General features: G+C 43.0%; 1 protein-coding gene across 4 annotated transcripts in view; it reads right to left on the bottom strand.

Annotated features, from left to right (window-relative positions):
- Positions 1–2,037: 2,037 nt before the first annotated feature.
- The window catches only part of CNKSR2 (connector enhancer of kinase suppressor of Ras 2), a 206,825-nt gene continuing 194,413 nt past the window's right edge, over positions 2,038–14,449 (bottom strand). For 3 of the 4 annotated variants that reach the window (XM_030234813.2, XM_030234814.2, XM_050978187.1), the window contains 2 exons: positions 6,739–6,935; positions 2,038–3,731 (listed from right to left, as the gene is read on the bottom strand). In XM_030234813.2, the coding sequence (XP_030090673.1) occupies positions 3,516–3,731; positions 6,739–6,935 (413 nt within the window). In that variant the 3' untranslated portion in view covers positions 2,038–3,515. The remainder of the gene's footprint in view (positions 3,732–6,738; positions 6,936–14,449) is intronic. The other variant, XM_050978190.1, reaches the window with a different exon arrangement.

Below are 14,449 nucleotides of genomic sequence, written 5' to 3'. Positions count from 1 at the left end.
TGAGAGTGGAAGTTTTGCCTGGATAAGCCAAATTCTTGGTGGAAACAAGCAAGAAAATCTGTCTCCAGCACAGGAAACACATCTAGGATTTATAAAGCTGGAAGCTGATCTCACTGAGCAAGTTTGTAGCAAGTAGCATGCTTAGAGACAATGAGTGAGAATTGTAATCCTTGACTTTTGGATAATACCTAGCAATTAGTAGGTGTTGCAAGTGGGATTTTTCAAATATTAAAAAATATAATCCGTCTTTTCTGTTTTCTTAATCAGAGGTAATTTTCCCAGCTGGTAAGTGCTATTGAGTTTTTATGCTATAGCTAAGCAAAAGGAAAGAGAGCTGTATAAAGACTAGAAAATTGATGCTAGTAGCAAGTATTGCCAAGGAAAAGGTATAATTCGATATACTACTTACAAAGCAAGAATGTCTTAGATAACCAGCATAAAGTTACTGGACAGAGGCATGGACTTTTCACTGTGTAGACTCAGCTACAGCTGAAAGTTAAAACAGTGTTTGTTCGATAGAAGTCATTTCTCCTCAGTGGCTTTTGTTGTAGAACACCTCCCAGATGTTTATTTTGTGTTATTTTAAAGATGCACACTACTGGTGATGTTCATTTCTTTTGTGTCCGAGCCCTGTGTTAGCTTAGACAGCCAGAGCTGAGTGGGTATCCTTATCCTTAGCCTCCAAGAGGCTTCTTACAGGAGTAACAAGCTGTCACTGACACCTTGGTGCCATACACTGTTTTATCACACCTGCTCATAAGGGTAAAACTCTTGGTTGCTGTTGAATTGCTACAGGACAGAACCCTGCAATCAGAAAAGGTTTACTGTTCATCAAAGAGTACAAAGGGGAGGGAGGTGATTGAAGGTTTTCAGAAGTCTGTACTCAGTGTCTGCCTACATACAAATCAGCAATAGTGTCACTCCCTTTTGGCCACACTGGCAGCGTTTGAAGTCACACCGGGGCACTTTAAGATACATGGATATGTGAAATGCAGACAAAATGGTCAGATGCCACAGAATCAATCTGGTATGGAGTAAAGTGAATCTCGAGCCATAAATGTTCATTTAAAAGCTAAATTTATTGTACTTCATTTTACAGTGTTCCCTTTCTAGGCTGAGAGTTAATACAATAAAAATATATATAGAAGAACATTTAATAGTCTTAAAAGAAGGCAGCACAATGGAGAGGACACATGTTCTTTGTCACTAGACTAGCTTAAAAAACTGTAATGTTTAATTTTCACCTTTAAAGCAATCAAGCTAACTTTACTAATGTAAAGTGCAGGCAGAATGGCTGTTGCATAGCAACAGATCTAAGTCTTCTGAACTGCCTTGGTTTTGACAAGGAATCAACTACACAATGTGCATATACATCCATCAGATATAAAGAGTTTTTCATATGAATATATTTACTTTTGGTCCAGTAAAACAATAGCAAGAGAATCTAAATGCTTGGAACAATAGCACAATCCATTTCAAGTCAAGCATTTTTAAAGAGAAATTTACAAAAACCTCACAAATTTAATATACAAGTCAGTACCCATGCAGTAAATAAATGTCCAGTTTATACAAACAATATTCTTCTAATAGTACAAATCTTACACTGGATCCAGAATTCTATACAAACGTTAATACATGATTTGTCATCCAGACAACTTGAATATAGGATTACTGAAAATGGGCTACAGAAAGGCCACTCTTCTGTACAGTTGTGCAAAATCTGCAGAACATTTGCAATCCAAACACAATAACAAGGTTGAAAATGAGGGCTAGAAAGAGGAAAAGAAAGAAAAAGGGAAGCAAGAGAAAAAAAGAGGAGAGAGAGAAAGAGAGAGAGAAAGAGACAGAAAGAAAGGAAAGAAAGAAAGAAAGAAGAAGAAAGAAAGAAGAAAGAAAGAAAGAATAAAGAAAGAAAGAAAGAAAGAAAGAAAGAAGAAAGAAGAAGAAAGAAGAAAGAAAGAAAGAAAGAAGAAAGAAAGAAAGAAAGAAAGAAAGAAAAAGAAAAAGAAAGAAAAGAAAAAGAAATCTGTCCATTCTTTCCTTCATCCCTTCATGGATATAACTGCCAGGAAATATCATAAGTTCATAAAGTTTAAAGTACATTCACTGAGCTGTACAGTCAATAGTCTCAAGTTGGTTAAGTGTACAACTCACTAAAGTATAAAGGAGGCTTTTCCTTTCCACATGAGCATTATTAAATCATGTCATGAGTCCTAACTTATGCAGCAAAATACTGAAGAGCAGCAGAAATATTTTGTCATGCTCTTAATATTTTTCAAAACCAAGTTCATAAAAAGTAAACATATGATTTAAGAGTTCCCTCCCACTTTCACTTCAGGCATGTGCCTAACTCTAAGGAGCTATTTCCCCTCATATTCACTGGGTTGTCTTCAGCAGATAGCAATTTATGGAAGTTTAAAACATTTTAATTGGCTTGTGAACTCAGCAGAACCCAGAGACATCCCTTCCCCTTCAAAAGCAAACCAGAGGCTTTTTTACTCCTCGGTTAATTTTCAGATTCCATGCTCAATTCTGCTCTTATTACACATTATCCCTGCATACAATACAGCCAAATTTCACAGCTCAGAAAACACATAGGAAACTACTTGAAAAATCCTATTCACTCCTCTACTATTGTGGGAATCTTCAAAGCATCTCAGATTTGAAGCATTTCATTGGAAACCTTTGCTGCTGTTCTGGGCTAAAGAAATGCTGCCACCAATGATGTTGAAAGTCTGTATTTTCTCTTTTTGCAAAATCTGCACATTATACTGATACCTTCAGTGCAAATCTTCATCAATCACAGTACCATGACTTCTTTTTTTTTTTCCGTAAAAATGCGATTAAGAAACAACACACAGTTTGGTCTTAATTATAATACAAACCAGCATCCCTTTGCACTGGTGGTAAACCTAAGCAACAGGCTTTAAAAAAAGCACAAGTAACCTAGCCTTTTGACACTTTACTCACATTAGTCATTTTTTTGTCTGCTAATTTTCACCCTTTTATGTGTTTGACAAAACTGAAACACAACGACTGTGTTACACCTTTTCCCTGTTATTTAAGAAAACTCCTAGAGTTTCCCAAGAAATATAAAAATTGGTTTTCTCCCACCACCAAAACAGTACCCGCACTCCAAAAATGCAATGCAATACTGGAATTATATAATATAAAATATCATTGTAAAATTGACCTTTGATAACAAAAGCTTTATAGCATGTGGCACTTCTTGCATGAAGGCCACAGTCTTCCAAAAATGCTTTTAAATCCTTTCCTTCAATAGCTAAAGATCGTGGTTTTTTAATTCACAGAAGGTAAACACAAGCAGAGCATTGGTAGCATATAAAATATACAAATCCTCATTAAAGAAGTGGTATCAATGGCCATTGAAGGTTTCACACAGCTGAGTAACATTAAAATATAATTTACTAGAGCTCTCACATATCGATATAAAAACTACTTTATGCACTTCAGTAAAGGGCTGGGGTGTAGCAAATGGACAAAAAGAGAGCCTTTCATACATGTGTTTCTATGTAGGAATGAGTGTGTGCTATTGAGGCTATAAGTGCTTCCACCTCAGATGAGCCATTAACAGAGTCCCTCCGGGGGCTGCTTTCATAGATGTTCATGAAGAGATCAAGGTACATTTGTTTCCATTCTTGAAAGTCTCTAGACGTCAAGGCTGGGTTATCCAGAACTTTATCTATAATGGCTACTTCTCCTTCCCTGGCCTGTGAGAGAAAAGGAAAGCAAAGAGTTAATGCAAGTGATGAGTCACTGACAAAATCAATCGTGTGGGTGGAAGCAGAGAATGGGGGGTACAACTCAAGCCTCAGAGCACCTGAAAGCACAGGGACTATCTGATCTATGAGCACTCACACACAGGAGCCTTTCTACAGAGTGTCCCACATTGCCCTGTGGGACTTGGGCTTCCCTCACCTTGTCCAGAACCCTCAGTAAGAGTTCCTGTTCCCCCACCTGCCCCTGTGTTCAGCCCCAGACAAAGCAAGCCCTGCCCTCTTTGCTGTTAGCTGTTTGCATCTCTCAGGATGGGTTTCACACAACAAAGTGCCACCTGTTTGCCCTTGATCAGATCAGAAATACTGCGTGGGTGTGTGGGATGCAGACACACACAGAGCACAGCTACACCTCCTTACCAGGCTTGACATGGGGGCACCTGAGCTCTGCACTGCAAAGGCTTGTGCAAGGAGCCCCAGGGAATGACAGCTCATCTTCACTACAGATCTCCTGCATGCCATGGGCTGGCTGGCTGCAACCTCTTCTACCACTGAAGTGGCAGAGAGAAGGCAGAAAAAGGGAAAATACAACAGAGTTGCTGATGCCTCCTTAGGCCCCATGGAGGCAGGGGAAGTGGCTGTTCCATAAACCCTCTCTGGTGTCTGGTTCATGGAGCTGAGTGTCACACTAAGCCTCAGATGTACCCACAGCCACCCACGGTTGTTGCAAGTGGAGGAAGCTGGATGCCATAGCCATAATCCTTGGAAACACAGCTAACACACACCTGTGCTCCTCAGCACAGGAATGGCATGGCCACCAGCAACCTCCCCTCCAACCTCCCTGCAAGATGGGTTTCACACTCCTCATGGCTAACTCACATTTTCCATGTCCATATTATGAGTATGTTAAACCCTTCTGGGTAGCGTGGCAAGGGGAAATACCAGGCTGTGTGTGATGGGGCAGATCAGAAGGGTCAGAGAATCTTCCATGAGCAGTGCTTTCATTGCCGTGCAAACAACTGCAAATTAACACTACCTGCTAGAATACTCATTTCCAGAAAGAGAGGGCAAGATAAGAACAAACTGTGCAAAACAAACCATGGGAACTCCTGATCACCAGATCTCTGCTTGAGCTGCCATAACTTATTTCTCACAGGTTGTGGCTGGTCCCACACCTCTGCACTACCAGCCAGGCAGCTCATACTCAATGACAGGATAATGATTTTGTGTTATTACAGGAAAGAAAGCACAGGGGTCTTTCATTAATGACTTGGAAGATAAGAAGCAGTTTGGAGGACTGTCTCTGGATGTTATTATGTAGGATAAAATTCAAGGAGAGTTCAGAACATCAGTGCCAACAGGCCAGTGCAATTGGCTGCATTCAGGAAGGAGACATCAAAGGTACTGATAAAAAGAAAGACTAATTGATTAGGTAATAGCAGCAGCTACTGCTTGATACAATGGCCAATAGCATGGCAGAGGTGGAGCTCTGGGCTGTAAGGCAGTCACAGGTTACCATGATGTCACTGCAAACCAGGCACGTGTCACTCTACACTGCTGCTCTATGCAGAAAACAACAATTACCTGTCTTTGCTCCTTGCTGCCATTGCATTTGCCATTATTGGTCTCATGTACATAAGAGTGATTTACACCAATCACAGACCAAACAAGAGTGCTGACAGGCTTAGAAAACATGGACAGAGAATGAAAAAATTGTGTTTGCTTGGTCCAAAGGAGAGAAGTTCCAGAGAAGCACAAAACCAGGCACCCGCTGGATCAAGAGGCTGCGCTGTGCTTTGGACTTCCTGAAGGAAAGCAGTTTCATTTGCAGGAAGCCATTGGTACAATGCATCTCAGGTATCAAAAACCACTAACAAAGAGACAATTCAGCATGGCAGCAGGCTGCTGCTGCTGAACTACAGCTGTGCTGTGTGACCCCACGGTGGGACAAACCCACAGCCATGGCGTGAACCTCCTCCCCCGATGTGTTTGAGAGCACTGAGATTTTGTTTCAGTTTCTCATGCTTGTAGAAGTCATGGACAGCTGTATATGTTGCCCTTTTTTGCCAGCCTTCAATCCTGCAAAGACTTGCACACCAAGATAATAATGCAAGTTGCCTTCAAGGAGATGATACACTGCAGAAAGTTAAGCACATGTAGGATTTCTTTTTGGGATGGGAGCCCCACAGCATGAAAATAATATTGTCTAAATGCTTCTCTAGGTGATAGAAAACTAAATTAATTAATGTTTATAAAGGCCTCTTTGATGAAAGCTGTTACAAAATGCACTGTACAATTATCTGGTGGCTTAAAATGTGGTAATTTAATATAGTTAACAGGGTCCCTGAGGAAATCCAGCATATTGTTTGCTGAAATCTCTATCAGGGCATAACTGAAACTGCTGTACCAAACAAAGGAAGCTGACAAGGAGGCTAAAAGAGCTGTAGTACATTTAAAATTACCAGATAAATTTTCAGATCTATCATTATCACTACTTATTTAATCAATCTTACTGATTAAATACAATGATCCTATCAGTTTACACAGAAAGCAAGCACACAGTTTCCTCCTGGACAAGCTCATCAATTAGAAAAAAGTCAAGTGTTGCAAGAGATACTGTTCCCTTCTAAAGGCTGGCTTTGTCTAACTTTAGACTTTGGCAATTACAAAGTGAATGTGTTTTGGTAAAGCAAAACGTTCAGGGACAAAAAGGGATTAAGGTTTCCTCCAATAATTTGGTGTCAACTTCTGTTAAACAAGCTAGAGGAGGAGCAGCTGCCTGAGATTAAATTCAAGAAAATAAAGAAATGAAAACTGATCCCCTCACTTTGACTGCTCTCCCAGGCACATTTTTCCTCTTCTTTTCAAGCAGTGCTTCCCCACGTCTCCCTGGTTTGCACACTGGGCTCAGCCTGGACTCCAGCTGCACACAATAATCTCTGATTACAAAACAGCCCCATCCAACCCTGGGGCAGCATTTTTCCTCCCTGCTTAATCTCACCTTTAAAGTGCTTTTCAGAATTCGCAGCTGGTGCAGTTTTTCATTGACTACTGGATCGCTACATCTCTTTATAAAAGATTTCTTATACTCCAGCTTAGTGGAAATCCGGTGTTCTCCTAAAGGAGACAGGCTGGCCTGCTCCAAGGCTCTGTACAAATCTTGCAAGGAGTCTGCTGTTTTTTCCTCTATAGTTTCAACTGTAATGAGACAAAGGGGAAAACAAAAAAAAAGGAGGAAGAAATAGAGAAAGCAACAATGTATCATTAATGTGATTACATGAAGACCTATCAAAAACCTTTGCCAAATGTTTAACAGGTTTAACTAGACCATAAAGAGAATATTTCACACCTCCTAAGTCCCAGAAAAGAGCACTGCCACTGCTCCTTCTTGCTATTGCCTTCACAAGAAAGGGAGAAAAACTTTCAAGAATGTAAAGTCTTGATATGCAGAGAAACAGGGAAAAAAGAGAAATAGTGCAAGGTGCAGTGACTTACTACCAGAAATCAGACTTCTGGTACTGCAGTTACATAGTTCTGGTGACCTCCTTGTTACAAGCAGAGGAAGCCCTGGAAGAATCCTGCTAAGGAACCCATCAGGGATCACATCTCAGACTGGAAGTGCTGATAACAGCACTCAAGAATATGTGATGGTGGCCCTGGAATGACATGTCCTAAGAAAGTCCACTTATTTTTGTCTCTTATGTTTGATGCTCAGTGCTGTTGTTCAATGGTCAGTAATGCTGTCACTTATGCTGGTCTGTTACTTTACTATTACCTCATGGTTCAGCAGCAAACTAAAGACTAAATATAAGAGCACAACCATGACCTGGCAGCATGGCAAACCAAAATAGAGCTGTTTGCATTATAGTTTGGCTTAAAAAAAATCAATATTATTATGTACTATATCAAAATACAGTAATATGAGAAGTATTTATTACAGGTTTAAAATATTCATTTTAACTAGTACTGAAAGCATTTAAAAAGAAAAAAAAAAGAGAGGTTTTGCTTCTTTAAAAACAAAGCCAACCAAAAGCTGGGCATGAAGTGTTACTCTGATATGAGCATTTGAAATGCTTCACTTAGAAAACATCAAACCACTTCAACCTTCCAGACAATGTTTCCCCCAGAGGAAGCTCTTTGGTGACTCTGTACAAGCTTTGCAAGCCCCAGTGCAGTCAGGATTAGCAGAGTGGGGATGAGGACTAGCCAGGGCAGCCCCTGGGACAGTGTTAGCTGTGTCCCTTAGCTCTGTCCCTGCTGGCCCTTGCACACTGACTCACGTTCATGCAGCACCCAGGCAGTGCCTGTGCGTGGCCTCCAGGAGCCCTGGGGATCCTCCCAGGCAGTCCTGGCTCTCACTGGGTGCCTGTGCTCCTGGCTCAGGGTGCCTGTGCCCTCCAGAGGCTTTCCTAGAAGCTCTTGTAGGAAGGCTGCTTGGTTCCAAGCATAGCTTACCCTGTCACTGACCCTGCTCCAAGACAGTCATGTCCACTGGCTGGAAGTTTAGCACATACAGAAGTACCCTTCAGTAAAGAACCCCAGTGTCCTCAGGTGATTTGAGGGTTTGTTTCCAGTCACCAAGAGAGAAGACAGTTTGTGTTTAGAAGTGACATTTAGGAGCTACCTGAGGCCTATACTATGTAGGAGGGCAACAACTCTCCTCAGGCTCAGGCAAGAACTCCAGCAACCCAAATCTCTTCACCCCATCACAAAAAGTGTTTGCATTTGTACAGATCTTTATACAATCCAAGAATTTTGCAATCAGCAACTAATCTTGCTTCATCTCTCATCAGTTTATTCCTTTGGCCTTGTAGAGGACAAATGTTGTTAAAACACACATTTTAATTTTTTTTTTTAAAGAGATATGGAAGAGAAGAATGGTTGGAGACTTTTTATTGATGGAATTATTTTGAGGCTGCACAGAGCTCCCTAAATCATCCCAGCCTGTGCTACCCTGCTTGGTGAGCTGGGTTCATCACAGTCAATGGTGGCCAGAACTGAAATAAAATAGAAATGAGATGCTTTTCTCTTTCTTGCAATTTTCTTTCTTATTAAAACATCTAATGGGCTAAATGGCAAAACCTACAGTAGCTGAATAATTAGAAAATGGTTAAAATCTTCTGTGGTCTTGATTTTTATGCTTTCTTTAGAAGTCTATGCAGCAATGAGGTCAGAAGTTTGGGATCTCTCTATCAGTTCCTATTGCTGAATGCTGATGTCCACCAGTCTGACAGCTGTGGGAGTGATTTGCTAAAGGGCAAAGGGAAAACTCCCTCCTGGTATGACACAGGAGTATTTGACACCTGTTTCTCTCTCTCTCCTCATCTCCTGCTATGCAAGGCAAGAGAGATCTTTCCTCAGGTGTCTCTTCCCCAGCAGCACTGCCAAGGTTGTTCCCTGATGGGATTAGGACAGGAATGGCTTGCTGAAGAAGCAGGCCATCACTTTGATTCCACACCATCTAAATTCATTTTGCTAGAGTGATCTAGAGCCTGGATTGGCAACCAGCCACCACACCAGGCTTGCCACCAAAACCCCATGGCTTCCTAAAACACAGCAACTTCCCACCAAGGCAAAATACAGCATGTGAGTTCAACCCTAAGGTTCAGTAGTGGATGACAAGTGCCTTTAATGACCCTGGATGGTAACATGGCCACTGTGATTATAAACCCTGTGCCAGGGAGGCTTGTCCTGACCTCCCTCCCCACACTGCTGGCCTGGGATCTGCATGGCTGGTGCTCCTGAGGGCTCATCCCTGGGACAGGCACCCACTGCTCACTGTGGGCTCAGAGGGAGCGGGGACACAGGACTTCTGCCCTCCCCTGCATGGGAACAGCTCTGAGACTGCTCAGGAAGGGCACAGCACTGTGGGGGCAGGACACAGGCTGGGTTGGGCAGCAGAACATTGACAGGAGGTCTCTGGAAGGCATCAGAACATCACCTCCACACACTGGGGCTGCCTCCCCCACACTCTGTCACTGACTTGGTGATGTCACTGCGAGCAGCACGTCAAAAAGGGGACAGGATTTCCTAAAGAGGAAAGAGGAGGGAAGAAAAACAAGTCCCTTAAATGCCTTGCTGCTGCTGAGGCTGGGAAAGCTCTAAAGAGGGCAAGATGCCTTGTTCACCCATGGTGGGGGAGAGGGGGGTGGGCGGCATGCAAACACATCCCAAGCCTTTAATATTTTCCAGAGAAATGCTGAAGGTGGTGCTGCTGCTCTCAGTGGCTCTCAGTAGGCGGGAATGAGATTACACACACAGCTCCCCTCCCTCAGCCTTCTGCTAGAGCCTGTGATTGATTTCCTGTAGGTGTTGGTGAAACCCTTGGCACCATAAAGCATCTGAGGTATTCTGTTAGATATAGAGCTGAGCTTAAAACATATTTTCTTTTTTAAAATGGGTGGATTTGCATGCAAGTCATGCTTTTACAGCATGCCTGTCTCATTAAGGAAGAATAAGACCTCTGGTAATGTTTTGTTTAAGTAGAAAATGTGGTCTAATAGGATTTGCAGGTGACCTCAGACCAGCAGCCAACACAACAGTTGTTTTTCACACTCATTCAGCTGCTGAGTAGGGGGTTGCATCTTTCCTCTTTCTCTGAGTGCACTGCCAGGTCACAGTTTCCACACTCTGCTGAAAAGCAGGCTGTCTTCTCTGAAGCTGTAATTTCGTCCCCTGCCCCACAGAAGCCTGAACAACTCTGTAACTCAGGAGCAGAAATAAAGCTGCAAAGCTGCAGCACATGGGATCTAAATCTGGTGAGAACCCTGTTTTCCAAATGCAAGAATATACAGGTACTGAATTTTGTAACAAAGAAGCTCCTGCTGTCTTCAAGTGAATCCAAAGCTATTTGCTTCAGTTCTGGAGAAAATGAATTTGTCTAGTAAACATTGTGTTTATTATTATTTTTCACTCTTCCGCTTTCTATAGGAAAAGTTTCTGAACTTCTTGTACTTTGCTCTCGGTTTTTAGAATGCAGTAAATATTTGTAACTACTTTTGCATTTTCTCAGGAGAGAGGGATGAAGATTATGGCTGCATTGGTGAAACTACAACAGGTCAGGAACTGTTTGGGTTCTTGGCGTTCAGGACCAAACTGGTGGGATTTCTCATACTGTGTTGCCACTTGCTGTTGAGAAGAGCATGCACCCAGCTCTGTGATGTACTGAAGTGCAATCACCTCCTGGCTCTGTTTGGCAATTCATCTTTCCATAATTTCTCTCTTATAAACCAAGATCATAAGAGCATAAGGTACTTCTGTAAAAAGTGGCCAGAGAGAAAGTTACCATTGGTATTTACATGGATCAAGAGATGACTGGTCCTTGTAAACTGATGATTCAGGAAGATGGTACTGAATTAGAACCCTGCAGAAGGTCAGCACTGCAGCCCAGCTGGCTAACACACTGCTCTCTGGACACAGAGAATCTCTAGGCACACACTCCTCATAAATCTGCTCTAAATATATGGAATAACCTCCAGCAGTTTTCAGTGGAGGTCCCTGCACTACAGCCAAAGCTCAAGCTGCCAAAATCTTGCATGGTTTTTGTCTTTCAGTGAGGTACCAGAGGAGCCCATGACTTCACGTGGGGCTGAGTGAACAGAACTGCTCATGTAAGGACAGTTAATAAATTTTGTCACCTGCCCTGCCAACAAGGTCATATTTTTCAAGGATCAAAGCTCTTCACTGGGGCCCTCTGGTCTTTGCCAGTGCCTCCAGACCCCCACCCAGGCTCAACCCTGTTGCCTTTAGACTTCTCATCCTGACTGACAGACACACTGCCATCCTGATGGAATTCTCCATTTCCCCACTCTCCTCTTTTCTGGTTGCTGCCTTTTCTGCTCAGTGACGCATTTTCCTTGGCTATGCAACTCCTCTCACACACGCCCACTCCTCTCCTTGCAGTCAGCCCTGCACTTGAGAAGAAGTGCCACCCTCTGCAAATCCCCAGAAAGCCAAGCTGCTGTGAAGTCTGTGACAGGAAGAGAACAAGGCACAGTCAGACTGAAATCTCCAGGCTCCACTGAAATTTAAACTCCCATTTTCACTCGTTTTGGTGAGCTCACTCCCTCTGGCAGAGGACCCAGCTAACCTCAGCTTTCTCAGGATATCAAGGAAGCAATTTTGTTAGAATACATCACTAATTACATTATTAAACAGCTGCCATGCTATTTTCTCCCTCCAAATTCCAAAGATTTGATTCCAATTTGAGAGCTACACCTTTTTGCTTCACCTTTTGTGTTGGGGAGGCATTTACCTCAAGTGCCCCAGAGACTCTCTGTGAGTGACAGTAAATGCAGTAAATACTCCCCCAGAAGTAGAAGCACTCCAGGCCTCTGGGAAATGGTCTCAAGTTAGATAAAATAGCCTTGGGTGCACAAACCTCTGGGTGGTTTTTCTTTTTCCCTTTGCCTTCTTGACCCTGATGTGTCTATGTTGGGAACAGACACCCTGGTCTGCCACAGGCTAACTAATAACTGATATAATCCTGGCAGCCAGAAAGCATTTGTAATCCTCCTATGGCACAGCAGGTTCTCTCTGCCATGTCTAACAGCAGGGACCATCAAACCTGCCTGGGCCTGCAGTGGTTTCACTGACAGGCAGGTAGAGCAGCACACAGCCCTGCTGAGCCTTGGGAAGGGGGAGCCTCCTGCAGCAGCTCTGCAGCCCTGGCTATGCCAACAGGCAGACAAGGGCTGTGGCCACAGCCTGGCTGGGCTTGAAATCCCCCGGGAACACTTAGCAGAGAGACTGAAGGGATCTCCCCAGGTACTAGATACAAGGTGAAAAAGAAGAAGGATGAAAGGAGAGTGGATGTGGATTTTAGTAGTGCTGCAGTGAAGGGGAGAAAAGAAATCCTCCAAAGAAGCAGTTGGTTTCTCAGAGCAAGGCCTAAATCCATCCTTGCTGCTGGTCAGGTTAATCATTAGGAGTCCAAACTGCCCAAGAGTGAGACATACCCAAATGCTTCTAATAAAAGATTCAGGAATTAATAATTTTTGACACTGTTTGGATGGCTGGCTGGCAGACTAAGCTATGTATTTCCTTCCCCCCTCCTCCCCACCCCAAGCTCAAAGGAACAAAGTGGTGAAATCAATGTAAGGCTTAAAGGAGATGGTATCTGCACAGCTGTGGCTGTGCATGATGTCACTCCTGCACAGCTATGGGGGAGCCACAATGACATGGAAAGTCAGCTCCTCCCAGCAAAATGTTACAGGTCACATCCCTAATTACTGAGAAAAGGAAGAAGTAATACAGAATTTAAGCCTGGCATGGTACAGCAGGCAGGAGGTGCAATAAAATGCAGGTCTATGTGGAAACAGCAGCCAATCATCTGCTCTAGGTAAAACAGAGCAATTTCCCTGCTAAAGTACAAAGATAGCTATGCTATGTCCTATGCACTTTAAAATCAAGGCCTGACTGGATATGTGAATACATCTGTAAACACACACACACACAAGCATATTAATGTTTTCTACAAGTGAGGAAAAGTTTAAGCAAGCTGAGTTAAAACTAAATTGAAAGCAAAACAGGGGCTTCTTGAGCAGTACTCAACATTTGCAACCCTTCTCTCTGGTATTGCTTCCCCTTCCCTGCCTTCTTCTGATTAAAGTAATCCTCTGTCCTTTCTGTCCCTGTGTTTGTAAAAGTGCAGGATTTTCCCAGAAGTCTTGAGTCAAGGAAGGGAGGAGCATTGTTTAAAAACAAGCTTTGATCCATGTGCTTGGTGAAACTTTAGTAGCTGGAGGATCATTAAATTTTAGATTTATTGTATTTATTATTTCATATTTATTCAATGCAGGTATTAAATCTGGATTTTAAATCATCATTTCCCCTAAAGTGGAAGTATTTTTGGTTACTGAGATAGTTGTACACTGTTTCTTTTCTCTCCTGTTACATAAACCTGCAGACAATTAAAGTTCCTCCCTAGGGAGGGTGCTCACTGAAAGCACCAACAACAGAGTCCTGCACTTCGTGGAGTTTTATACCCAGTGGTACCAGCCTGCTTCTCCTCTCACATGCAGAGCATAAACTTGGTTTCTTAAAATAAAGTGAACTGTGCAGGCAAGTGGAAAACTCATCTCCCAAACACCAGATAGCTGAAGGTATTTCAGGCATTTTTCACTACAGCCAAGTTCAATACCAGATCGGGCAGGTACCATCTTTTAAAAGATCTAGCCCTTGACAGACGCCAAGCCTTTGCTGTGGCACCAAAGGCCTAATTCTTATTGTGAACTACTTATGGCACTAGCAGTTTTCTTTTTGGGTCAGTATATCCCTGCAAATCTCTTTTCCACTGGAGTCACCTTTGTGGGGACAGCTGAAGGACAAGGCATGGCCACACAGGCCTCCTATGCCCTGCTGGCTGCAGTGAGAGCTGGCAGGCTGGAGCACGTTCACATGTGCAACCTCCATGGCACATACACATCCTTCATGGCACACTTGGGCTGCTCTTGCTCTGAGTCTCACACCCACCTTAGCCACATCTTTTCAGCCTTCCACTCAACTGGAATTGTTTACTAAACACAGCTGGCATGAAACTGAGCATAAGGAAAAACAGCAGTGCCAGCTAAGGGGTCACTGTGTTAGTGAGAAGGGGACACACAGAGGGAATAATCAGCTTTTTCTGCTGGTGCTGCCTCTTGACAGCTCCTGCACACCTCAAATGAGCTTCTGTAGCTCTCTCTTTGCTCGCAGTCCTGCTGTTTCATGAG

Source organism: Serinus canaria, chromosome 1 (assembly GCF_022539315.1).
Source record: "Serinus canaria isolate serCan28SL12 chromosome 1, serCan2020, whole genome shotgun sequence".
NCBI lineage: Eukaryota > Metazoa > Chordata > Aves > Passeriformes > Fringillidae > Serinus > Serinus canaria.
This window is presented reverse-complemented; position numbering and strand designations above follow the sequence as displayed.